General features: G+C 38.9%; 1 protein-coding gene across 6 annotated transcripts in view; it reads left to right on the forward strand.

Moving 5' to 3' along the window:
- Positions 1-26,839, forward strand: part of ANKRD12 (ankyrin repeat domain 12) — a 111,137-nt gene that overhangs the window by 11,055 nt on the left and 73,243 nt on the right. For 5 of the 6 annotated variants that reach the window (XM_059706610.1, XM_059706613.1, XM_059706616.1 and 2 more), the window contains exons 2-3: positions 12,422-12,559; positions 24,645-24,792. In XM_059706610.1, coding sequence (XP_059562593.1) covers positions 12,473-12,559; positions 24,645-24,792 — 235 coding nt within the window. In that variant the 5' untranslated portion in view covers positions 12,422-12,472. Of the gene's footprint in view, positions 1-12,421; positions 12,560-14,916; positions 15,006-24,644; positions 24,793-26,839 lie in introns of those variants that run through there. The other variant, XM_059706614.1, reaches the window with a different exon arrangement.

Consider the following 26,839-nt stretch of genomic DNA (forward strand, 5'->3'; position numbering starts at 1 on the left):
TATAATGTATTTACTTTGTATAATAAGTCTTGAGTTATCTGCCATGCTCAGATTCCTAAAAGATATAATATTTAGCAGCATCAACCCAAAGTGCAGCCTCTCTTTATTGGGTGGAGCTTCTGTCCTGAATATTTGCGTCCTTTATATTCTGGTGGCTGGGTTAAAAAACATAAAACACCTTTTTATCTCTTTTGCTCTACCTTTGTCTGAAGCAGTCTCTCACTTGCCATCTTATTATTATTCTTTCCCCTTGTGTTCTACCCAGAGAATTATAATCATCTAGAGGAAATCAAGTGTAAGTCAACCTATTATGTATATATTTTTAATTTATATTTGAAGATTATACAATACATGTTCATTATAAAAGCTAATATAGAACTGTATAAAATAAACTATAAACATCCGTTAAGGACTTTTAAGGACATTGTTGAGAACAGTTTATTTCAAAGGATGTGGATGTTTTGTCTTCATCTTTGGCATGCTGTTGATTAAATTTGTGATTTTATTATACTAATTTCTTGGTCTGAAATTACAGCCATCATATTCTTATGGGAAAATGGTATGGAATAGCTGCCAGAAAACATTGTGGTGAAAATGAACCTGGAAGGTGTGATAAAGAAAGCACTCGTCCTTTTCAAGATCTAAATTCTCCCTTAAATGATTTAAGTAGTTACTGTAATGGGGAGGTGGGGGCGGGGAGGCGGGGGGCGGGGGCGGGTGGTGGAGAGAGAGGGGAATCTAGTAATATTCCAAAAGCACACCATTTATTTTAAAGCCTTTTCCATTGTTTTTTTAAAACCACTTTTTAAAGTATGATGACGGCATTAACCTCTTTGGTGTTTGTTTAACTAGGAAATACTTAGTTTTTATTTTGGTTTATTATTTATTCTAATCGTTTATTTTTTTCTGTCTGGGGGAGATAATAATTATTTAATAATTTAAGCTATCATTTTTGCATTCATAGAAATATAGAATTTGGAGTGAAATTTTTCTAAACCTCTTAGTCTGGAATTAGAATTTTGGAAGGATTGATGATCTTCAGTGTTAGTCATCTAACCTAACTTTACTTTTAAGAAGAAACAGGATCTTTAATACTATCAACAATAAAAAATATATTTAAAAAAAGAAGAAGAAACAGTAATATTGAGTATTGATGAAAGTCAACCAAAAAGCCAGTGGTAGATCTCAGAATAGAATAGTGGACTTTAAGTCCCCTGCTCAAATCACTGAGAAAGGAATGGTCACTTTCCTAACTGAATGACTGTTAAGGAACATTGAATTCTGTTGCTGTGATTTGATCCTTTACCAGTTGCCTTTATTCTCAATAATTTTGGAGGAAGCATTTTTTTCCCCCACAGCAACTTCAGTTCAGTGGAAGCTAGAATAGGAAAAATGTTAGCAATTTCCATTCCATCCTTATGGTTCTGCCTTTGCTTTCTTTAAGAAGAATGTAAAATTGATAAATTTATAGTGCAGCATTTGAATATTTTTATATACACCAAGTACTGAGCTAAGACATCATTTTAGTTCTCATAGCCTTAACAGTTGAGCTTTATCATTTCATGACAGATGAAGAAATTAAATAACTTGGACTTTGTTTTCAGTTGTATTTAATCTAAAGTGCATGTTTTGAGGATTTCAGGACAAGAAGGCGGACTGAATGAGCTCCTTTTCTCAAATATATGGAAATGCTAGATAAAAATAAAAGGTGTAAAAAAATACACAGCTCAGCTTCAAAGCAAGAAAGATGAATCTGTAGGTGCCTAAATAGGAAAGAGAAAATTCAAAGTCATAATAGAAAACAGAAATTTAAGCCCTGTCCTAAAAGGAAAATAGACAGATACTTCTTAGTGTGTGAGCTTTAATGCAGTACTGGAATCTACAGGCCCAGGAATGGCAGGGAGCTGAGCCCAGATTAGGAAGAATCTGAATTATTCATGAATGGGGCCTTTAAAAAAAGTTAATCTTCCAACCTGGGTTTATATTTCCTGATAAAACTTCTTCCAATTATTTTACTTTTAACCTTTGAACACTCTTTGTGGTCTCTTTTACAAAGTATATTGTTGAATCTTATTTTTATACAGCCTTACAGACTTATATTTTTATTAATGACCTTAATCCATTTTCATTTATTGTAATCCTATATAATAAAAGCCTAAAATGCAAATCGACCCAACTAAGGAACAACTGATGGAATGACTGGTCACTATGACACACACTGACCACCAGGGGGCAGATGCTCAATGCAGAAGCTGGCCCCTGGTGGTCAGTGCACTCCCACAGAGGGAGCTCTCTTCAGCCACAAGCCAGGATGACGGCTGCCAGCACAGCAGTGGCGGCGGGAGCCTCTTCTGCCTCAGCAGCGCTAAGGATGTCCGACTGCAGCTTAGGCCTGCTCCTTGCTGGCAAGTGGACATCCCCTGAGGGCTCCCGGGCTGCCAGAGGGATGTCTGACTGCCAGCTTAGGCCTGATCCCCCAAGGAATGGGCCTAAGCCAGCAGGTGGACATCCCCCGAGGGGTCCCAGACTATGAGAGGGCACAGGCCTGGCTGAGGGACTCCCCCCCCAAATTTTTGTGCACCAGGCCTCTAGTAGCATATATTGAAAATTATTTACATTTTATTTACTATACTTATATTTATTTCCCATAGCTTCTTAATCTCAAATGTATGTTGTGTATACATATATATATACAGAATGTCTATAGTTTCTATAGCATTTTTACAACAAAATGTATTTTAATGAATACCACCTTTATAATTATTCAAAGTGTGTATACATTTTTTGGGACACCCAGCATGTATATACGTGTGTGTGTGTGTGTGTGCGTGTGTGTGTATGTATGTATGTATTCCTCCAAGGAAGACAAGTACTTTAATCACTTTCTCACTCATCTCTAGTCTTTTCCACTCCACCCCTTACTCCCAAGTTTCCCAACAGGCATGTTAATGTTCTGTAGAATTTTAGTTCTGGATTGTTAAGGGGTGTTTTCCTCGATAATTTTCAATCAGTCCAGTCTACATTCTTTTTCATGGAATAGCATTGACAGCTTTGATGTTCTATTTCTGACCTTTTCAGAAGTAAGCAGGTAAAGTTTGTGGAACAGTGTTTATAAAGTCTGCAGTAGTATGTAGCAATGTACTAAGCCTTCACATTCATTATCTAATCATTTACCAAGAGCAGCTTCCAGTCCTGCAGGCTCCAGTCATATACCTGTACAAGTGTACCATTGTTTACATTTATACCATATTTTTACTGTACCTTTTCTATGTTTTATCAAAGTTGCCTACAGTATTCAGTACAGTAATGTGTTGTATAGGTTCATAGCCTAGGAGCAATAGGCTGCCATACCATATAGCCTAGATGTGTAGCACGCTATACAATTTAGGTTTGTGTAAGTGCACTCTATGATCCTTTTTTTTTTTTTCATGGCAAGAATTTCAAATTTTATTGTACTTTATACATGACCATTAAATATTACTGGGCTCTATGTCCAGAGTTTTGGATGGCAGCTCCTGTAAGGGTGAGGTTATACAGTAAGGAATTCACATTTAGGGGCTGCCCAAGGAAACCAGAGACTGATAATCTAGTTGCAGCTGTTGGAAAAACCCAATCAGGGCCGAACCGAGGTCCTTGGTTGCTGTCAGCAGTTGGTCCTTGCCCAGCCTGTACCAGGAGAAATAGCAAAACCTGTTAAATCTCTGGCTCCTGACAACCGGTGGTGGGTCACAGGCAGGAAACCTGGCTGGTGGCTGCAGCTCATGTTCACAATCTAGGGAGAAGCAGTAGATTGCAAAAATCTAGAGGCAGAATGGTGAAGTTGTATTGTTTGTTTGCAGAGACATGACCTTATATATAAAAAAAATTCTGAAGACCACAAAAAGAAACTGTTAGAACTAATAAATGAATTCAGTAGTTCATTTATGTATTCATTCAATAAATGAATACAAATTCAACATACAAAAAGCAATTGCATTTCTTTCTTTTTTTAAGTCCTCACCCAAGGGTATGTTTATTGATTTTAGTGTGTGGGGGGGGGGATCTATGTGAGGTAGAAACATCAATCAGTTGCCTCCCTCCCGTATGCACCCTGACGGGATCAAACCTGCAACCTTTTGGACGACCTTCCAACCAACTGAGGCACTTGGCCAGGGCGCCGTTGTATTTCTGTACACTAACAATGAACTGTCTGATAAAGAAATTAAGAAAAAAATCATTTAAAATAGCATAAAAAAGAAATAAGAAATAAATTTAATCAAGGAGGTGAAAATCTTTACACTGAAAAGTATAATACATTGATGACAGAAATTGAAGACACAAATAAATGGAGAAATACTCTGTGTTTGTGGATAAGGAATAATCAATAATATTAAAATGCCCATACTATCCTAAGCGATCTACAGATTTAGTGCAATCTCTATCGATCTTATAATGACATTTTTCACAGAATTAGAAACGCCAATCCTAAAATTCACGTAGAACCACAAAAGATCTTGAATAGCCAAAGCAACCTTGAGAAAAAGGGGACAAAGCTGGAGGCATCACACTTCTAGATAAAATATTACAAAGCTGTGGTAATCAAATCAGTATGGTACTGACATAAAAACAGACACAAGGATCAGTAGAACAGAATAGAGAGCTCAGAAATTAACCCATGCATATATGGTCAACAACCCTCTGATAAGAATGTCAAAAACACAAAATGGGTCAAGAATAGTCTTTTCTGTACATGGTATTGAGAAAACTGCATATGCTCATGCAAAAGAATGAAATTGGATCCTTATACAAAAATTAACTCAAAATGGATTAAAGGCTTCAATGTAAAACCTAAAACCATAAAATTCCTACATGAAAACATAGGGGAAAAGCTTAATGACATTGGTCTTAGGAGTGATTTCATGGATATGACACCAAAAGCAAAAATAAGTGGGACTACACCAAATTAAACATCTTCTGTACAACAAAGAAAACACAAAATGAAAAGGCAACCTATGGGGGAAAAATCTGACAATGGGTTAACATCCAAAATATGTAAGGAAATTATACAACTCAATAGCAAAAAATAACCTGGTTTTAAAAATGGGCAAAGAACCTGAGCAGACATTTTTCCAAAGAAGATATACAAATTGCCAAGTATATGAAAGGTACTCAACATCACTAATCATCATGGAAATTCAAATCAAAACCACAATGAAATATCATATTCGGCCTTTTAGGGTGGCTATTATAAAAAAGACAAAAGATAGCAAGTGTTGGTGAGGATGTGGCAAAAAGGGTTCCATGTACACTATTGGTGGGAATGTAAATTGGTATAGCCAATATGGGAAACAGTGTAGAGGTTCCTCAAAAAATTAAAAATTAAACTTCAGTGTGACCTAGCAAGGCCACTTTTAGGTGTCTATTAATGGATGAGTAGATAAATGTTATATATACATATATGTGTGTGTGTGTGCACATATAGGTATACACACACACACACACTATTATTATTCAGCCATTAAGTTAAAAGGAAATCCTGCCATTTGTGACAACATGGATGAACCTGGAGGACATGTATGCTAAGTGAAATAATCCAGACACAGAAAAACAAATACTATAGATCTCACTTACATGTGGAATTTAAAAACATTGAACTGAAGCAGAGAGTAGAATGGTCATTGCCTGGGACTGGGGATGTGGGAAATGGGGAGATGTTGGTCAAAAGGTACAAACTTTCAGTTATAAGGTGAATAAATTTTGGAAACCTAATGTACAATATGGTGACTATAGTTAATAATACTGTATTGTATACTTGATATTTGCTAAGAGAGTAGATTTTACGTGTTCTCACCACACACAGAAAATTCTGTGAGGCGATGGATGTGTTAGTTAGCTTGATTGTGGTCATTTTGCAATGTATGTGCATATCAAATCATCACATTGTACACCTTCAACATATACAATTTTTGTTTGTCAATTATACCTCAATAAAGTTGGGGGGGTGAGAGCTGATATCCTTGCCTCATTGTTGATCTCAATAGAGAAAGAAAGTATTCAAGTTCTGTTCTATTGTTAACTAGAGGCCTGGTGCATGAAATTCGTGCATGGGTAGGGTCCCTAGGCCTGGCCAGCAATCAGGGCTGATCTTCCCTGGCTGCCGGCAGCCAGCCCTCTGTGTGTGGGTGACCGGGGCCCCACTTTCTTGCACCCGCCTTGGCCTGGTGCCACCCGCATCCACCACCACCAACCCCAGTTCCCTGTTCTTCATGGGGTGATCGGGGCCTGCAGGCTGGGGGCAGCTCCTGCATTGAGCGTCTGCCCCCTGGTGGTCAGTGTGCATCATAGCAACCAGTTGTTCTGCTGTCTGGTCAATCTGCATACTATACTTTTATATATAAACTAGAGGCCCGGTGCACAAAATTTCATGCGGGGATGGGGGGGGGAGGTGGGGCGCGGGATCCCTCAGCCCGGCCTGTGCCCTTTTGCAGTCCAGGAGTCCCCAGGGAATGTCCTACTGATGGCTAAGCTGCAGTCTGGCCTCCTTCTGTGGGAGATGACTGGGCCGGCCGATCAGGGGATGGTGCCGCCCCCATCACTCCGCCACTTGCCGCCGCCCAACCTTCCTCTGCGGGAGGCGACTAGATGGGTGATCAGGGTACAGCGCCACCCCATCACCCTGCTGCTGCCGCCACCCAGCCTCCCTCTGCAGGAAGCGACCAGACAGGGGACCAGGGGATGGCACTGCCCCCATCATCCTGCCATTGCCACCCGGCCTCCCTCTGCGGGAGGCGACTGGACAGGGGATCAGGGGACGGCGCTGTCCTCATCACCCTGCCATTGCCACCTGGCCTCCCCCTGCGGGAGACAACCAGATGGGCCAATCAGAGGATGGTGCTGCCCCCCATCTCCCTTCTGCTGCTGCTGGTTGCCGCCCCCCCTCCCCCCCATCACCGTTCCCTCCCTCTGCCTGCTGGCACACACCTTGGCTGGCCTGGCGCTGCCTGCTCGCCGGCCCCACCCCTGGCCGACTGGTCATTCCACCATTCGGTTGATTTGCATATTATGCTTTTATTATATAGGATGTTTTTAAGAGTTTGTCATTAATACATTTCGTTCCGCATAGAAATCTCTAAGACATACGCCGGGACCGCACGTTTTGGGGCAAACTGCACGTTATTTAAATCATCATAACTACAGATCATAATGCACTTTAGGTGTTTTTCAATAATTATGACATTTTTATTTACAAAACAATTAAACAATTAAAGTTCCTAGTACTTTTTTAACGTATGGTACCGCGTAAAACATTTTCCTCTGTGAAGAGGGACCAAACAAAATTTACATAAGTATCTAGATTCGCTCCTTTTTCCATGGGCGGCACAAACTCTGCAGGCTCTCGTAGGAAATTTTTTCTTTCCACTCGCTAGAATACACGTAGTTTCATGTTGCTCCATATCACCTGACAACCTTTTGGGTGGATCTTTACGCAGTGCTCTCCTTGCACCCCCAGGGGAAGGGCTAGACCGATTTGTCTCTGGTTCCGGAGAGCCTTCATTATTGTCATTTGTTATCCAGTCTCTCGCTACCGATAGCAGAAACTGTTTATACTTCATTTTTGCTTGTGGATTGAGGACGTTGTACACTCTAAATGAATTGAAAAGTCCACAGTTTATAAGGTACAGCACTACTTTTTTTGTCCATTTCATCGTTTTCTTAGAATGGAACAACACAAAAGGAAGTGTATCAGTTTCGTTGGTTTCCTTCCTTTTTCTGAGAGAGGGCATTTCTAAAAGCGCCAGGAACTTGAAGACTATTCGAATGACCAAAATACAATGTAACTGCAATGCTTTATGGGTTCGTGCAATTATATAGTTTTTCTTAGATTGAACTGCACGGTTTCCACCAATGAGATCGCTTCATTCGATGTGGACAAGACAGTGTGTTGACATTTAAGGTCCATAACAGATGGAGCATGAAAAACGAGAACACTCGTGAGCGGTCCTTAATAGATGGCGCGTGAAACACGAGAAAACTCGTGAGCAGTAAGAAAGGTGTTAATAGGTATTAAATCTTATCAGATGCTTTTTCTGTATCTTTTTTGAGATGATCATTTGTTTTTTTGTTTGTTTTAAGTCTGTTAATTTAATGAATTACTTAAGTTGATTCTCAAACATTAAGCCAACCTTATGTTCTGGGTAAGTCCCAGTTTGTTATGGTGTGTTATCCTTTTTATGTGTAGTTAAATTTTATTTGGTAATATTTTGAGGATTTTTTTGTGTATGATCATGAGGTAAATTAGTTTGTAGTTTTTTAATAAAACACTTATTCTGGTTTTGGTATCAGGATATTGATGGCCTCATAAGATATTTCTGCCTCTTTTCTATTTTATAAGTGTTTGTGTAGAATTGGCATTATTTCTACCTTACATGTTTTGTAGAATTCACCATTGAAGTCATTTGGCCCTGGAGTTTTTGTTTTTAAATATAAAATCAAAATCTTTAATAAATATCAAGCTATTGAGATTGTGTGTTTTTTTAGTAAGATTTGATAGTGTGTGCCTTTCAAGGAATTTTATTTAGTTTGCTGGATTTATTAGCATAAACTTGTTCATAATATTCCCTTGTTATCCTTTATGTGTTTATAGGATCTGTAATGATATTTTCTCTTTCATTATTGATTTTGGTTATGTAGGTCTTCTCTCTTTTGTTTCTAACTAGTAGCCCAGTGCACGAATTTGTGCACATTGTAAGGAAATTAATTAGAAGAAAGATTTTAATATCGCTATTTGCCCTTTTTCTATAATAGAAGTGTCAACCAAATTCATGATCGACAATGACAGATGGAAACACGCCTGCGATTGGCGCCAGCAAGAGCTTTATATGTGTTGCGCATGTGCGAGTCAACTTAACCTTTTATAGATATAGAACAAATTTGCTTAATTAGGCCTACTTTTTGATTTAGCTAAACTTTTTTCAGCCCAGTGAAGCACCCCAACTTCTCTTTCAGATAATTGTCAGTAACACAGCAGTAAATATCAGCACAAAGCAGATTGTTCTCCATGCGTGATCTACAATAATAAAGGGTAAAATATTTAACTGCAGCAGTGTTTGACTATATTCTGCGCAGTGAGAAAACCTGAAGTCATTTTCAAGGTCCACCATTTTTTACTTCTTTTCAGTCGGGTCAAGTTTCTGAGCTTTCTAAATCTCCCTTTTCCGGCCAATGAAAAGAAAATAGGATTCCACGGAATCTCCTATCTACCTACTCCAAGACTTCTGTGAAGATCAAATGAGATGAGGCACGGAAAAACACTTTACAGACATTTGGTTACAGTGTGAAGTGTTTGCACCTAGGTATAAAGCATGCCGTTTTCCTGGGCTGAAGAAACTGCAAGGAGGCTAGTAGTTGCTAGGGAGAGGAAGCTAGGTGTTGCTACTTGACGTCATTACCCAAATGGAGGGAAAGACACTTAGCCTTTTATATAGATAGACTAGAGGCCCATTGCACGAAAATCGTGCACTTGGGGGAGCCTCAGCCTATCCTGCACCCTCTCAGTCCAGGAGACCTTGGGGGATGTCCGACTGATGGCCTAGGCCCGCTCTCAGCTGTCAGTCAGACATCCTTACCACTGCTGTGGAGGTGGGAGAGGCTCCCGCCACCACCACTGCACTCGCCAGCTGTGAGCCTGGCTTCTGGCTGAGCAGCACTCCCCCTGTGGGAGCGCACTCACCACCAGGGGGCAGATCTGGCAGGATTGGGCCAAAACTGGCTCTCTAATATCCCCTGAGGGGTCCCAGATTGTGAGAGGGCGCAAGCCAGGCAGAGGGTCCCCTCTGGTGCACTATCAGGGCCAGAGAGGGACACAGGGGGGCGTGTCCAGCCTGTCACGCTCAGTCCTGATCGGCCGGACCCCAGCAGCAAGCTAACCTACCAGTCAGAGCGTCTGCCCCCTGGTGAACAGTCACATCATAGCGAACGGTTGAGCAGCCTTAGCATATCATTAGCATATTACGCTTTGATGGGTAGAACTGACAACTGGACACAGCATATTAGGCTTTTATAATATAGGATAGGTCTGGCTAATGATATATAAACTTAATTGATCTTTTAAGAACCAGTTTTCAGTTTCATTGGTTTTTCATTATTTTTTAATTTGGCAATAGCCCTGATACCTTTCTATAATTGGTTCTCTTTTAACTTTTTATTGTGTGAGAACAAACTTTGTATGATTTTAATTTTAATTATTTTAAATTTATTGCATTTACTTAGGACCCATGATGCTCTATCTTATATATTCTGTGTGCCCTTGAGAAAGAAAGAGTATTCAACTGTTCTTGGACAGATTTTTCTATAAATGACAGTTTGAATCAATGGCATTTTTTTTTTCCCAGTTTTTTAATATCCTTGTTGATTTCCTGTCTCACTGAAAGAGTAGTTGAAACCTCTGGCTATAATTATGAATTTGTCTGTTTCTCCTGTCAATTTTGTCATTTTTTGCTTCCTGTATTTTGAAGCTCTGTTGCTAGTTGCATACCCAATTAGTGAACTGGCTCTTTTATCAGTATGTAATATGTAATGTCCTCTTTGCTCTGAGTTCTGTTTGTCTTATCTTTACTTTTATTAGCTTCTTCATGGGATATCTTTTTTTCATTCTTTTATTTTTAACTATATATGTCCTTATATTTGAAGTTAATTTCCTGTTAGTACCATATAGTTTCATTATTTTTTTTCCTCCTGAAAATCTGTCTCATAATTGGCATGGTTAAACCATTTGCTTTTCATATAATTATTGATATTTTTGTTATGCCTCTTATTTTCTTACTGTTTAGTTTGTTCTATTTTTTATTCTGCAAGGTGTTTTTCCCCCATGCCTTATATTGGGTTATTTGTGCATTTAAAAATATTTTAATTTACCTAATGTGATTTTGATTATCCCTGTAGTTTATATAGTGGTGCTCTAGTGATTATAGTAGATATTGTGGGCCCAGACCTGTATTAAATGCTTAATATTTAATTGATGTAATATTTTGGAATCTAATTTTTATTTTTATTGTTAGTGCTGAAATTTCCAAAATGAAGTTATTAAAAATAAAAGTTTTTTCTAACATATAGTATTAACTAGAGGCCCGGTGCACAAAAATTTGTGCACTCTGGGGTGGGGGAGTCCCTCAGCCCGGCCTGTGCCCTCTCGCAGTCTGGGACCCCTCGGGGGATGACCACCTGCTGGCTTAGGCCTGCACCCCGGGGGATTGGGCCTAAGATGGCAATCAGGCATCCCTCTGGCAGCCCAGCAGCCCGGCAGCCCTCGGGGGATGTCCACTTGCCAGCGGGGAGCAGGCCTAAGCTGCAGTCAAACATCCTTAGCGCTGCTGAGGATGCAGGAGAGGCTCCCACCACCACCGCTGTACTCGTAACCATCAGCCTGGCTTGTGGCTGAGCAGAGCTCCCCCATGTGGGAGCGCACTGACCACCAGGGGGCAGCTTCTGCATTGAGCATCTGCCCCTTGGGGTCAGTGTATGTCATAGTGACCAGTCATTCCCAGTCTTTTGCTGTTAGGGTCAGCTTGCATATTACCCTTTTACTATATAGGATAGAGGCCTGGTGCAGGGGTGCGGGCCAGCTGGTTTGCCCTGAAGGGTGTCTCGGATCAGGGTGGGGGTCCTGCTGGGGTGCCTGGCCAGCCTGGGTGAGGGGCTGATGGCTGTTTGCAGCTGGTCACACCCCCTTCAGGGTGGGGGTCCCCACTGGGGTGCCTGGCCAGCCTGGATGAGGGGCCAGTGTTGCTCAGTTGGTTGGGCATTGTCCCATGCACTGAAAGGTTGCGCCAGTCAGGGCACATGCCAGGTTGCAGGTTTGAGGGGGGACAATGATCAATATATCTCTCTCACATTGATGTTTCTCTCCCCTCCCTGTCTCTCTAAAATCAATAAAAAAACATTTATTTTTTAAAAGAAGGGTTTAATTAACTTTATTTAATTTAAAGTAGAGTTAAATGTTGTAAAATTACCAATCAAACCTATAAGGTTCTTAGTTGGACCTTCAGAAATAACTGCCAGATCAATACAGAACTACCAGGGAATATATTAGGAGTTCCTACCTCTGGAGCCATGCTCGAATGACAAAACCTTTGTCATTGCTTCCACTCAGTTGCTTCTGTTACCCAGAATAATGGAGGTTTAATATTAGTCTAAAGAAGGTGGGAAGAATTATAAAAGTAGTTCCCTTTTTTTCTCTTCAGTCGAGTAGACTTGAACAAGAAAACTTTAATTAGAGGCACAAATTGTTTGATGAAAACTTATTTTAGGTTATGATAGCCTCTCTGAGAAAATAAATTATCTTATAGAGACATAGAGAAAACCTAATTGCACTAAACTGTATAAACCTTAAATAGGTTTTATTGCGGAGGTATACACATAACCGTTATATATTCATTCTTTATAGATCCAGAATGAGAAGACTGATAAAAGAAGCAACTAGCTGAAGAGCTATAAAATGCCCAAATCTGGGTTCACAAAACCAGTTCAGAGTGAAAATTCTGACAGTGACAGCAATATGGTAGAAAAACCATATGGAAGAAAGGTATGATATACTAAATATTTGTTTATTGTTTATTCTTGGATCCTATATCAATAGTGATTTTGCTGAACTCTTGGGGAAAAGAGTTGTGCAACCATCATCACAATCTAGTTTAGACCATTGCCATCATTGCTAAAAGATCCTCACACCCATTTACAATTAGTCCATTCCTACCCTAACCCTCAGATAAACCCTAAATCTGCTTTCAAAATCAGGAATTGTAAGTTTTCAAATTCCTTTTCAAAAATTGTTTTGGCTGTTCAAGGTCCTTTGAATTTTCATAGGGTTAGCTTGTCAGTTTATTTTAGAAAAAAAGCCTGCTGGTATTTTAATAAGGATATTATTGAATCTGTAGATCACTTGAATGGTATTACCATATTAACAATATGTCTTCCTATCCATCCCCACAGAATATCTCTCCATTGATTTAGATCTTCAGCTTCTCTGAGAGATGGTTTGTCGTTTTCAGTGTACAAATCATGTGCTTCAGTTGTTCAGTTATTCCTGTTTTATTCTTTTGGACACTATTGTAGATAATTTCATTTTGGATTTTTCATGGCTAGGATATAGAAATATATTTGTTTTTTATATAGTGATCCTATATCAACAGTGACTTTACTGAACTCATTTTTTTGGTTCTAAAACTTTGTGGATTCCTTAAGATTTTCTACAAATGAGATGATGTCATTGGCATATGAAGATAATTTTACTTCTTTTTAAATATAGATACTTTTATTTCTTTTTCTTGCTGATTACACTGGCACTTTCTGCTTTTTGACTGTAGTGTTTAATCTCACATTTACTGTAATTGTTGATAAGGTGGTATTTATATCTGCTATTTTGCTCTTTGTTCTTATATGTTTTATGTCTTTGTTTCTTATCTACGCTGCCTTTTAAAGGATATTTTTCAGTTTATTATTTAAATTTCTGTGTTTTTTAAAGAATGTTTCTTGAATTATCTTAAAATATTGATCTAGGGATTATAATGTGCATCCTAATTACTACAGGTTAATATTCACTTAATTCCAGTAAAAATAGCAACATTGCTCCAATATAGCTTCATTTTCTCCCCTTCATGTTATCTGTAATATGTTATATCTATATTTGTTAATTAATGCGACAACAGAATGTTAGAATTATTTTACACAATCTTCTCTTTTAAAGAAATAAGAGGAGAAAAGAAAAATATTTTTTTTTACTGGTTTTTGTTTTTACCTACATACTTACCAATTTTGGCACTCTTTCTTTCTTTCTATGGATTAAAGTTACTGTCAGTATTATTTCCTTTCAGTCTATGAGAATTTTCCTTAGTATTTATTGTAAAATCTTCATCCATGATTTCTCTCTGTCTTCATTGATCTAGGACTATCTTGATTTTACCATTAAGAAAACAGTTTTATTGAGCTATAATTCATATACCATACAATTTACTCATTCAAAGTATATAATGCAGGAGTTTTTACTGTATTTACAGAGTTGTGCAATCATCACTATCAATTTTAGAATATTTTCACCTGAAAAACACTCTGTACCCATTAGCAGTCCTCGCTGTCCTGTCCCCAACTTTCATAGCTGTAGGCAGTCACCATTCTGCTTTTTATATAGATAGACTTGCCTATTCTGGATAGTTTATGTAAATGAAGGTATGCAGTAGGTGGTCTTTCATGATTATTTGCCTTTATTTTCAAAGGATGGTTTTGTTGGATACTTGAATTTTTAGTTGACTTTTTTTTTTTTATAAGATTGAATATGTCATCCCACTTCTTTCCTGCTTTAACTGTTTCTGATGAGAAAACTGTTAAATAGTTTAACTGTAATGTGTTTACGCTCCCTTATTTTATGTGGGATTTGTTCAGCTTCCTGGATGTATAGATTAATGGTTTTTCATGAAATTTGGGGTGTTTCATTTATCTTTTTCTTTTCTTTTTGGCCATCTCATACCTGCTGTTGAACATATCTAATATTTTCAGTTACTATTTTCAAATCCAGTATTTCCATTTGGCTCTTTTTGTAATTTTTTAAAGTTGATATTCTCTATTTGATGTCATTGTTGTCATATTTTAATTCATTAAAAAATTTTTACTGCTTTCTAGTCTTGCCACATATAATATCTGGGCTCACTCAGAGACGATTCTATTGAATATGTGTTCCTTGCCTTTTTATATATCTTAATTTTTATTAAAAACTGGACAATTTAGGCCATATATTATAGCAGCCCTGGATTCATTCTCATTACTTCCCAAGGATGTTGTCATTGTTGATAGGGTTATTGTTTTGATTTGTTTTTAGTAAAATGTCAGGAGCTTACCTGTGGAATTTGTCATGATACTGGTGTCCATTTTTCTCTTTCTTTTTTTTAGTCTTGCTTCCTAGGGATTGCCCCTGTGTCTGCATAGATAAGTCAGCAGCCATTGATTGGTCAGAGATTGTACTCAGACATCATGAGCCAGTAAGACTTTCTTTCACCTTCATTTTTTTTAAATTTAAATCATTTTTACAAAGTTAAAGTTGACATACAAAATTATATTAGTTTCAGGTGTGTACACTCTATAGTGATTAGACATTATATAACTTGCAAAGTGATCATCCCAATAAATCTCATACCCATCTGACACCATACATAGTTATTATTACTATAGTCCCTATGATATACTTTATATCCCCATGACTGTTTTGTAACAACCAATTTGTACTTCTTAATCCCTTTACTATTTTCACTTACCCTCAATCCCCCTCCTCTCTGGTAATCATCAAAACTTTTTGTATTTATGATTCTGTTTCTTCTCTGCTTGTTTATTTTGTATTATAGATTCAACAGTTGATAGATATATATTTATTACCATTTTACTGTTCATATATTTTATCTTTTTCTTATTAAAGAAGACCCTTTAATATTTCATGTAATACTGGTTTGGTGGCAGTGAACTCCTTTAGCTTTTTCTTGTCTGGGAAGCTCTTTTGTCTGTCCTTCAATTCTAAATGATAGCTTTGCTAGGTAGAATAATCTTGGTTGTTCTTCCTTGCTTTGCATCACTTTGAATTTCTTGCCAGTCCCTCTGGTTTGCAAAGTTTCTGTTGAGAAATCAGCTGACAGTCTTATGGGAGCTCCCTTGTAGATACCTAACTGCTTTTCTCTTTCTATTTTTAAGATTCTTTGTCTTTAACTTTTGGCATTTTAATGATGATGTATCTTGGTGTGGACCTCTTTGGGTTCATTTTGTTTGGAACTGTTTGCACTTCCTGGACTTGTATGTCTATTTCCCTCAGGTCAGGGAAGTTTTCCATCATTATTTTTTCAAATAGGATTTCAATTTTTTGCTCTCTCTCTTCCCCTTCTGGCACCCTGATGATGTGTCAGATTCTTTTTTCTTTTTGCTGTTCTGATTGGGTATTTTTTTGCTTCTGTATATTCCAAACCGATGATTTGATTCTCTATTTCAACTACTTAACTGTTAATTACCTGTAAATTATTCTTCATGTCAGTATATCCTTCATTTCTAACTGGTTCTCTTTTAGGGTTTCCATGTCCTTTTAAGTTCATTGAGCATCTTTATAACCAATGTTTTGAACTTTGCATCTAGTAGTTTGCTGTCTTTGTTGTGTTTAGTTTTTGGGTTTTTTTCTGGAGTTCTTTCATTTGGGACATGTTTCTTTGTCTCCTCATTTTGGCAGCCTTCCTGTGTTTGTTTTTATGTATTGGGTAGAGCTGCTACATCTCCCATGCTTGGTAGAGTGGCCTAATGTAGTAGCTGTCCTATAGGGTACAGTGGCACAGCAGTCCCATTCCTGAACTGAGCTTTCCAGGTATTTCCCACCCCTATGTGGGCTGTATACACTTTCCTGTTATAGTTGACCCTTGATTGCTGTTAGCACGTCAATGGGAGGGATTTACCTCTAGGCCTATAAGCTATAAGGACTGGTTGGGACCACCAAGGAGGATCAGCCGTGCAAGGTCCCACACCATAGAGTAGGATTTACTTCAGCAGGGCTCTGGTGCCACCTGAGTCCACCCCTTGAGTGTGTCTCTTGTGGAGGTGGTTGGGTGGTGCTTGAATGTGTTCTGAAGCTGTCCACAATGTGCACTGGCCCGGATCTCCCCAGAGGTGCAGGTCAAGGTCAGCTGCCACCTGTGTTCTGCCACCCGGGCCACTCAGCATGAGCTACAAAATGATTTGCAGAGGACTGCTACTTGTGCTTGACTCAGAGGTGCCCAGGAGAGGCCAAGCTGCAAACCATGGCCAGCTGTCACTAATGACAGGTCTAGGATCATTTAGCAAGAGGTACAGGGCTAGCAGAGGCCAGATGCTGCTTGTTTGAAAGATTTTAGGAAAGTCTGAAGCATGAGCCAAGACAGGCCACTGGTATGGAAAAACCACTGGAAATAGCTTGGGTGGGCACCCAGGTCGGGTGAGGCATGGTCTCAGGAAATCACCAACATGAGATGAACAGTGATAGCCATGTTGATGGACACTCAGATATGGCAACTGACTGCTGACTCTGTGGGAGGAGTCCCAGAAAAGGAACCGTGGCCTTTTTCTGCCCAAAACCACTGGGCATATGCTACAAAGCTCTATGTGGATGTCTGCTACTTGTACTGGGCTTGGAGGTGCAAGGCAAGGCAAAGCTACAAACCAAGGCCAGCTTCTGCTAGTGCCAGGCCCGGGGCCACTTAGCAAGAGGTTTGGGGCACTTGGAGGCCAGATGGAACTTGTTTGATGCTACTTGTTTGAGAGATTTTAGGAAAGCTTGAAGCATGAGCCATGACTATTTGTTTTGTTGTTGTTGTTTTACTATATTTTATTGATTTTTTTACAGAGAGGAAGGGAGAGAGAAAGAGAGTTAGAAACATTGATGAGAGAGAAGCATCGATCAGCTTCCTCCTGCACACCCCCCACCGGGGACATGCCCTTGACTGGAATCGAACCTGGGACCCTTCAGTCCGCAGGCCGACGCTCTACCCACTGAGCCAAACCAGTCAGGGCAAGCCATGACTGTTTGTAGGAAAAAGCCTCTGGAAATAATTTGGGTGGGCCCTCAAGTTGTGTGGGGTGGGGTCTCTGATAATCACCAGGTCTAGGCAAACATTGTTAGCCATGATGATGGAGATACAGGTATGGGATGGGGAGTGCTTGCCGGCTCTGTGGGGGGAGTTTCAGAAAAGGAGCAGTGACCTCTGCCAGCACTTCTGTCTGGTAGAAAACTGCCCCTCCAGCTCTCACCCTGATGCTGGACAATTCAGTTTCTCCCTCTATGTCCCTGGTACCTTTTGAGCCACTGTCTCAGTACTGAAGTGGTTCTCAACTTTCTGGCCCTTTAAATACAGTTCCTCATGTTGTGACCCAACCATAAAATTATTTTTGTTGCTACTTCATAACTGTAACGTTGCTACTGTTATGAATCGTAATGTAAATATCTGATATGTAGGATGGTCTTAGGTGACCCCTGTGAAAGGGTCGTTCGACCGCCGAAGGGGTCACGAACCACAGGTTGAGAACCACTGCAGTACTAGAACTCAGGGAGTGAGTCTGAGTAAGTCTTCGGTGAGCTCTTTGAGAGGAATTCCTGGGACTCTGTGGCCCTCCATCTCACTGAGCCACAATCCCTGCTGGTTTTTCAGCCAGGAGTTATGGGGACTTTTCTTCTTGGCTCTCAAACCATAGGCTGGGGAGCCAGGTAAGGGGCTGGGACCCTTAGCTCCTCAGGGGGAACCTGCTCAGCTGAAATATCCCTCCCAATTTTTATTCACCATGTGGGATCAGCTTGTTTTGCATTAAATCCTTAGTTGTAGGACTTCCATTCAGGTAGATGTCAGGTGGTTCTGAATGATGGTTTTTCTGTAATTGTCATTTTGATATGGTTGTGGGAGGATGTGAGCACTGCATTTACCTATACCACTATCTTGACTGGATAACTGTCTTTCACCTTCTGCTGACAGACTTATATGTGTGTTGAGAAGTACAGGCATTTTTCAAATCATTCCTAGCATTTTCTTTCTGCTGGGCTCGCCCAGATCTTGTGTAAAGCATCTTAGTCAACCAAGGATGTGTAGATCTCTCCTGCACATGCATACAATCTCCCAGTTAGAGATCTATGGGTGGAGAACTTAGCCCTTCTTAAGTCTTTCCTGCACATTTACATAGCTTCCCTGTCAGCAGGGCATATGTGGCAATCTTATCAGCACCCCCTACATCTCTCATTTCTGCTATCTCACTATTAAATTTCTGCTTATCCACAAGCTGCTGCTCCTCTGCAGTGGGACCACAACATTAGGGTACTAGAACTATGTTTTTACCCCCCCTACTTTTGTGTTCTATTTGATATTTTTATTAACAATATGATTGGGTGTGTGGTTTTGACTCTCTATATCAGTTCAAGTCGGCACTCTGGCAGCAAAGATTCTGGTTTTTGTTACTAGCCCAACCCTAACCATAATTTCCATTCCAAATTTTCTGCATGTAGACGATGTTACTTCTACTTCTTACAAAATTAAGTTAGAAGGGAGTTTAGGAGAGAAGAAGATATGACAGTATTACTCACCTATACATTTATAAAGCATATTCTCACAATTGTCTTTTTGTAGTGAGTGATTGGCCTTGAAGCCAGCCTCTAGCTTCTGCTAAGTTTTTCTTCCAACAACTTTTTAGAAATGAATATGCAATTGTTCTGTTATGTAAAAGAGACTTTATTTACAGTTTAATGTAGCACAGACTATTGCTATTATGAGATCCCAAATTAATAAAATAACCTGAACCAAAATTTAATTTCTTAAATGCATTTAAATAGAGCATAATTTTAAATAATACATTCTATAGTAATATACTTTTATATAAAGTGCTTTCATTGCCTCGTTAAATATGTCAGTAGTTAGAGCTTCATCAAAAATATCTACTCATACAAAAATAAAAAATTCAATGAACCTTAAAAAGAATACCTACTCACAATTCTTCAAACATCTTCTTGTTAACCTGTGAGATTTTCCCCCCATTAGTTTTAGTTTAGAAATCTTCCCACTATAGTTTTTAGCAATAAATTAGTATTTACAGCCCAGGTGGTGTGGCTCACTGGTTGAGCATCAACCTATGAACCAGGAGCTCACAATTTGATTCCTGGTCAGGGTACCTGCCCAAGTTGCTGGCTTGATCCCCAGTAGGGGGCATGCAGGAGGCAGCCGATCAATTATTCTCTCTTATCATTGATGTTTCTGTCTCTCTCCCCCTCTCCCTTCTCTGAAATCAATAAAAATATTTTTTTAAAAAAAGAAAGTGTTTTTTCTCATATCTGAAAATAATTTTTAAAGTATTAAGAATCTCACAAAACTCTTAGTTTAAATAACACGTCCAAAAGCAGTTTTATTTTACAGAGAACAGGACAAGTTGGTGTCAATTATGAATAGTCATACCAATCACCATATTACACAGAAGAGCCTGATCAATATATTCATGTAAGCATTTTCCATTTAACATGTCACCAAGTTGGTTTCTTTCCACTTGTTATATGGCACAGGTTATTTCATTAATAACAAGATTCGTATTTTTAAGGGAAGTCTCTTGAATTTTGTTGGTGTTAATCATGCCTTTTTATTTATTAGTAGAGGCCCGATGCACGAACTTCGTGCAAGAGTAAGCCTTCGAAGCTGCAGCGACTGCAGCCCTGGCTTCATCTGGAAGGTTGTCCAGAATGATGTCCCAATGGCCATTCGGTTGATTTGCATATTACGCTTTTATTATTATAGATATTTTGACATCTGGGGCCTTGCTGAATATGGGGAGACTGTCCTTCCCAGTGCTAATCAATTTCTAGAGATAGTAAACAATTCCCCTTTGTCCACGTCTTTCATAAGCAAACCAATCAATCCAGAGTCCATCCCCAACCACCAAATTTATTCAGCTCTTATACTCTGGGTCATACTATCCGTCTGCCCTAAGCACCCCAGAGCCAGGTATCAGATAACTAGAGAAACAGTACCTATACCTTCATAGCCTGTTGAAACCACAATAAAAGCTTTTGCCCACACTCCCCTCCTCTCCCTTTGCTCTTTGACCTACCTTGGTGCTTCCTGATGTGGCCCTGCATAATATGGCTTGCCCCCTCTTGGGAACTATGAGGAGCAAACTGTCTTTCAATGGCAGCGGTCTCCTGATCTATTGGCCTCATCATCTATCTATCTATCTATATGTAAACTAGAGGCCCAGTACACAAAATTTGTGCATGGGGTGGGGGTGGGGTCCCCTCAGCCCAGCCTGCACCCACTCCAGTCTGGGATCCCTCTCACAATACTGGACCACTGACTCCTAATCGCTCACCTGCCTGCCTGGTCAGCCCTGACTGCCCCCTCCCCTTCCCCCCACCAGCCTGATCACTCCTCACTGCTTCTGCGTGCTGGCCTGGTTGCCCCTAACTGTCCCCCCCGCTGGCCTGGTGGCCCCCAACTGCCCCCCTGCCGGCCTGGTCACCCCCAACTGCCCCCCTCTGCCAGCCTGGTTGCCCCTCACTGCCCTCCCTGCCAGCCTAATCGCCCCCAACTGCCCTCCCCTGCTGGCCTGGTCACCCCCAAATACACCGTTTCCTGCTGGCCTGGTTGCCCCTAACTGCCCCCCTGCTGACCTGGTCGCCTCTTACTGCCTCCCCTGCTGGCCTGGTTGCCCCCAACTTCTCCCCCTGCCAGCCTGGTCACCCCACGCAGCCTGCTTGTTCAGTTGTTTGGTCGTCCCTCACTAACCCCCTGCTGGCCTGGTCATAGGCAGCCATCTTGTGAGGGTGTGAGGGTTAATTTGCATATTACCTCTTTATTATATAGGAAGCCTAAGTGACCCTTATGGCGGAACAACGGGTCACTGTGACACATACTGAGCGGTTAGGGGCGAGCAGGTAGGCAGACGGGCGAGCGGTTAGGGGCGAGCTGGCAGGCAGGAGAGTGGTTAAGGGCAAGTGGTCCTGGATTGCAAGAGGGATGTCCGACTGCCAGTTTAGGCCTGACCTGGCAGTTGGACATCCCCTGAGTGGTCCTGGATTGTGAGAGGGCACAGGTCAGACTGAGGGACCCCCCCCACACCCCCATGTACAAATTTTGTGCACCAGGCCTCTGGTATATATATAAAAACCTAAGTGACCATTGGACCATTCGATCGTTCCACTGTTCGACCGGTAGCTATGACACTCACTGACCACCAGGGGGCAGATGCTCAATGCACAGGCATGGAAACATGGAACAGACTGATGAATCTCAGAGGGGAGAGGGTGGAGGGAGGGCGGGAAGAGATTAACCAAAGATCTTATATGCATACTAGAGGCCCAGTGCACAGATTCGTGCACTTATTGGGTCCCTCAGCATGGCCTGCAGTGATCAGGCTGAAACCAGCAGTTCCACATTTCCCAAGGGGTCCCAGATTGTGAGAGGGTGAATCCATGCATGAATCCATGCACCGGGCCTCTAGTATGTGAGTAATAATTAAACCTAAATTTTAAAAAATCTTTATGAACAAAATGTATGCCTGTGAAGCTCCATTTCATTGGCAGAAGTGAAAAAAACAAGTTAACAAGATTTTACTTTATAACTGGGAAATAAGAAGCTTTTCTTTTTAAGCAATCTTTACCACTTAACACATTGTTTGCGGGTAGTTTTTATCGCGCGCTAACGGGTGGCGCGGGCATTTTTCCTAAATTTTTACACAAATGGCAACATTCAGTAAAATTATGATAACTTTAGTTTACGTATTTATACGTTACCCGCATTCTACCGCTAGTCTATAAAAAACGTATTAATACGTGTCCCGCGCTCTACTACCAGTCAACGTAAAACGTATAAGTAAAACGTATAAATATGTTTCCCGCATACAATGTGTTAAGATACAAAGTAGTCACCTTCTCTTCCTAATTTGCTAATAGATTTATTAAGAATTAATGTAGTCTATTCAGATGATATCACCTGTCACTGGTTTTTCTTTAATATTTTTTAAATATTATTTTATTGATTTTTTAAAGAGAGAGAGGAAGCATGGGAGAGAGAGAGAGAAACATTGATTTGAGAGTGAAACATCAATGGGCCATCTTCTGCATGCCTTCTACCTGATATCGAGCACCGCAACCTGACCATGTGCCCTGATCCTGGAATCAAACCAGCAGCCTTTCAGTGCATGGGATGACATTCAGCTAACTGAACCACACCTGCCAGGGCTTTCTTTAATATTTTGATACAATGAATTGCTATAAGATTATCTAATAATGAACTATTCTTGCATTCTTTGGATGAATCCTGCTTGACTATGATATACTAGTACAGTAAACCTCAATTTTGTGGCCCTTGATTTTTCGGACCTTGGACTTAACCAACCAAATGTCCAGTGCATATGTCATATGTGAAAATTAACACCCTGTTAATTTTTAAATGATTTTAATCACAATTTGTTTATAATTAAATTAACAGATTATTTTTTGTTATTAATTCACTATTATTTTTAACAAATTTTAGCAAATAGGCCATATGTTGGGAAAAACACTGTAGTAATTTCCCCTACATAAATAAGTATTACATATCTACAACTATTGTCTACATATTTTAATCTAAGAGTCACCACTCCTAAACAATGTTTGGTGAATGATTAGCATGTGATCACAACACACTGTGCACAATGTAATTGGTTCTCTTTTCCCATGGCGTGACTTCCTACAGCAGTTTTAACACATGCACTAAGCCATTCTCCAACTGTGTGCATTTTTACTTGCAGTGACTGGTGAATGCACACATATACTAGAACTATTTAGTATAAATTTAAAATTATTATGACACACATAGAAAACTGTGAAATTAAACTTTTCATACATACTTAATTTTAATTACACAAGTGTGCCTACGTAAGTAAAAAACGTTAACTAATTTGTCAATTTTTTAACATATGCGTTCTGAAAACCTACTTTATTATATATAACAGACTTTTGGCTTTAACAGACACCCAGACTCCCAAATTAGTCCGATATATCAAGGTTTTACTGTATTATCTTTCTAAGATACTAATTTTATTTCACAGTTTATTTAGGATAGTTTATGTTTGCATTTATTTTATAAGTAATTTAGTCTGTAATTTCTGTTTTGGACTCTTCTTAGGTATCAGTTTTATTTTAGACTTAAAAAAATGAATTGGGTACCATCTTTTATGCTATATAGTATCATTTATTTGAAATGGGAAATATCTGTTTCTTGGATTTTTCTTTCATAAACTTATTTTAGAAATGCATGTTTAGAAAATAATCCATTTTTCAGGTCTTAAATTTTGAATGGTAGAAAAATGAATATAGTATTTTTCTGTATCTTTTTAACAACTCCTCTGGAATTGTATTTAGGTCTCTCAAGTTTTATTTTCCTCTTCTCTCTCATTTTTATTATTAGACTCACTAAAAGTTGTATTCTATTGCTCTTTTAGAATCACTTTTTGATATTGACAAATTCTACATTTAAAAAAAAGTCAGTACTTTTCTTTTTATGTCCCTTTTTCCCACATTGTTCTTCCTTTAGTTTGTTTTCTGTTTTGGGTTGAAAGCTAGTGTTTTCTTCAATCTGAGTCTACTTCTAATTTGCTTCTGAGATTCTCTACAATTATGATGTCTATTTATTATTGTTTGAAGATTATTCTTTTAAACTCTCCTGCTAAGGTGATGTCACTTAGTTCTTAGTATCTAGCATATTTTTCACAAAAGAGTCATCATCAGAGCACAGTTTAGCTGTGCTGCACCAATTTGGATGTTAGATTATAAGAGGGACCTTGGTAATAACTGTAGACCATGAGGGTAGGACAATTCACCTGAATGGGTGAGCACATGATGTTAATAAAACACACTGTTTAATTAAATACAGAATCAATTTTTCAGATTTATATTCATTCATTGGTATTAATATATTAAGTAAAAGTATGGGAACAAATTAAAATAAATTGTAATTGTTGAAAGTAGTCTTGAATGCATTGAGGTCAATGATGGTTTATAATACCCTCTTTACTTTTGTGTATGTTTGAAAAGTTCCTTCATAAACTGTTTTTTAATACTTTATTGCTTAGCTAATATTGTTATAATTTATTCATATTTTATTTTTTAATAGAGTAAAGATAAGATTGCATCCTATAGCAGAACTCCAAAAATTGATCGAAGTGATGTGGGCAAGGAGGTGAAAGAGAAATCGTCCATGAAACGTAAACTTCCTTTTACCATTAGCCCATCAAGAAATGAAGAACGAGATTCAGACACAGGTAGAATAATTTGTTGTTTTCTGTAAAATGTTAATCATCTTTTATTCTGATTTTTCTCATATCATTCCTCTTTCACCTTAATAGAGAAATTTTCGTATTTCAGTTTTACCATTTTGGGGGCAGAAATTCAAATAGTTCTCACCAAACATGATTTCTAATCCAAGATAGAAAAAAAAAATTTCTTTTTTTTCTTACTCTCTCAATTTTTATTACAGATCTCATCACTTTCAGACTTAATTTTGGGGGGCGTATTAAATAGTGAAATTTACTCAATGATAGGGAGCATAGGATATGGTACATGTGAGAAAAAGTTGAGTTATTGTGGACATTGTTGAACCCACCAAGAAAAAAGTTTAGGCATCTTAGATTCAGAAATAAATCACCCTCCACTAAAAAAAGAAGGGGAAATTATTGAGGCTAACTTCCTAACTCATAATACTTTTTTTCTAAAAACTCTTGTATATCAGAAATAATACTTGACATCAATCAATTTCAGTTATTCATAATAGATTAGGACCTTATTACCACTGATAAATTACTAGATTTTGTTTTAGCCCTGAACTAACCATTTCTTGAAACTAATTTAAACTTGAATGTTTATATATTTATCATAATCCTTTTATACCTTGCATTAAGTACTATATTAATGAACCAATCTTACCACTGTTTTAGCTTCACTCACAGAAAATTAGTGTTCCATTCTGAGTTTATGTACATAAATTATGTGCTATTTCTAACTTTGTAACCATCTTAATCAGCAATATGGAAATGATCTTGATTCTGAAATCTATGAAAATACCCTAAAGACTTTTGAAATGCCCTATATTAACAAAGCATTAGAAAATGTTTAATTTTTAGTATACACTTTTAGAAGTAGGTAGGTAGTAGGTAGGTTTCTTAGCTTGAACTATAAATTGTTCTTAAATACTCATGATATTTTTAAATCTTGAAAATTACTCTTTTTTTTGAAGTAATTAAGAACTTGTGTGCTTTGTTCATTGTAAGTTACAGTGGCTTTTTCTAGAAATTCAAAATCTTTTTGTTTTTTCTGAAATGTGATTCTCCTTATCCTTAAGCACTGTTTCCAAGCTGTTACTAAATCACTTAGCTCAGAAGAAGGTGCTTATGTACTTTTAGATTAAAAAGATTTAACTTATATTTTCTCCCTAGAGGTCCTTTTGCCACACACAGGCTCTGACACTCTCTCTCTCTCTCTCTCTCTCTCTCTCTCTCTCTCTCTCTCTCCCCCCCCTCTCTCTTCCTCTCTCTTTCTCTCTCTCCATCCCTCTCTCCTTCTCTTCATCTCTCCCTCTTTCCCTGGCCAAAGCAAAATATTTTCTTTACAATCCAGCTGTCTTATTTTTATTATTTAAAAAAATAAAATAGCCCTGGCTGGTGTGGCTCACTTGGTTGAGAGTCATCCCATGCACCAAAAGGTTGCTGGATTGATTCCCAGTCAGGATACATACCCAGGTTGGCTCGATCCCCAGTTGGGGGTATGCAGGAGGCAGCCAGCCAACTAATGTTGCATTTTCACATCAGTGTTGTTGTTTTTTCATATCAATGTCTTCTTATCTCTCTCAGTCTCCCTTCCTCTCTCTCTAAAAGTCAATAAAAATATTTTTTAAAAATAGAATGCAAAGTACCATTCAGTGATACTTTTCATATAAAAATAATTACAACGTCAAACCTCACATTTGACATTGATCTTTTTTATACAGTGTACTATATTTTAAATTAGCTAAAATTGTAAAGATAAAACTTCAGAAGTAAGATTTCTATTTTAAGATTTTTTATTTTTTTTCAGAGAGAGAGGAAAGGAGAGGGAGACAGAGAGACACATTGATTGGCTATCTTGTGCACACCCCCAACCGGGGATTGAGCCAGCAACCTAGACATGAGCCCTGACTGGGAATCAAACAGGCAACGTTTCTGTGCATTAAATGATCCCCAACCCACTGAGCCATACCAGCCAGGGCAAGATTTTTTTTGTATATATAACAACCCTTATCTTAATATATTTAGTATTTTAAAATCTCTTAAATGT

The sequence above is a fragment of the Myotis daubentonii genome, chromosome 8 (genome assembly GCF_963259705.1).
Source record: "Myotis daubentonii chromosome 8, mMyoDau2.1, whole genome shotgun sequence".
In the NCBI taxonomy this organism is placed as follows: domain Eukaryota; kingdom Metazoa; phylum Chordata; class Mammalia; order Chiroptera; family Vespertilionidae; genus Myotis; species Myotis daubentonii.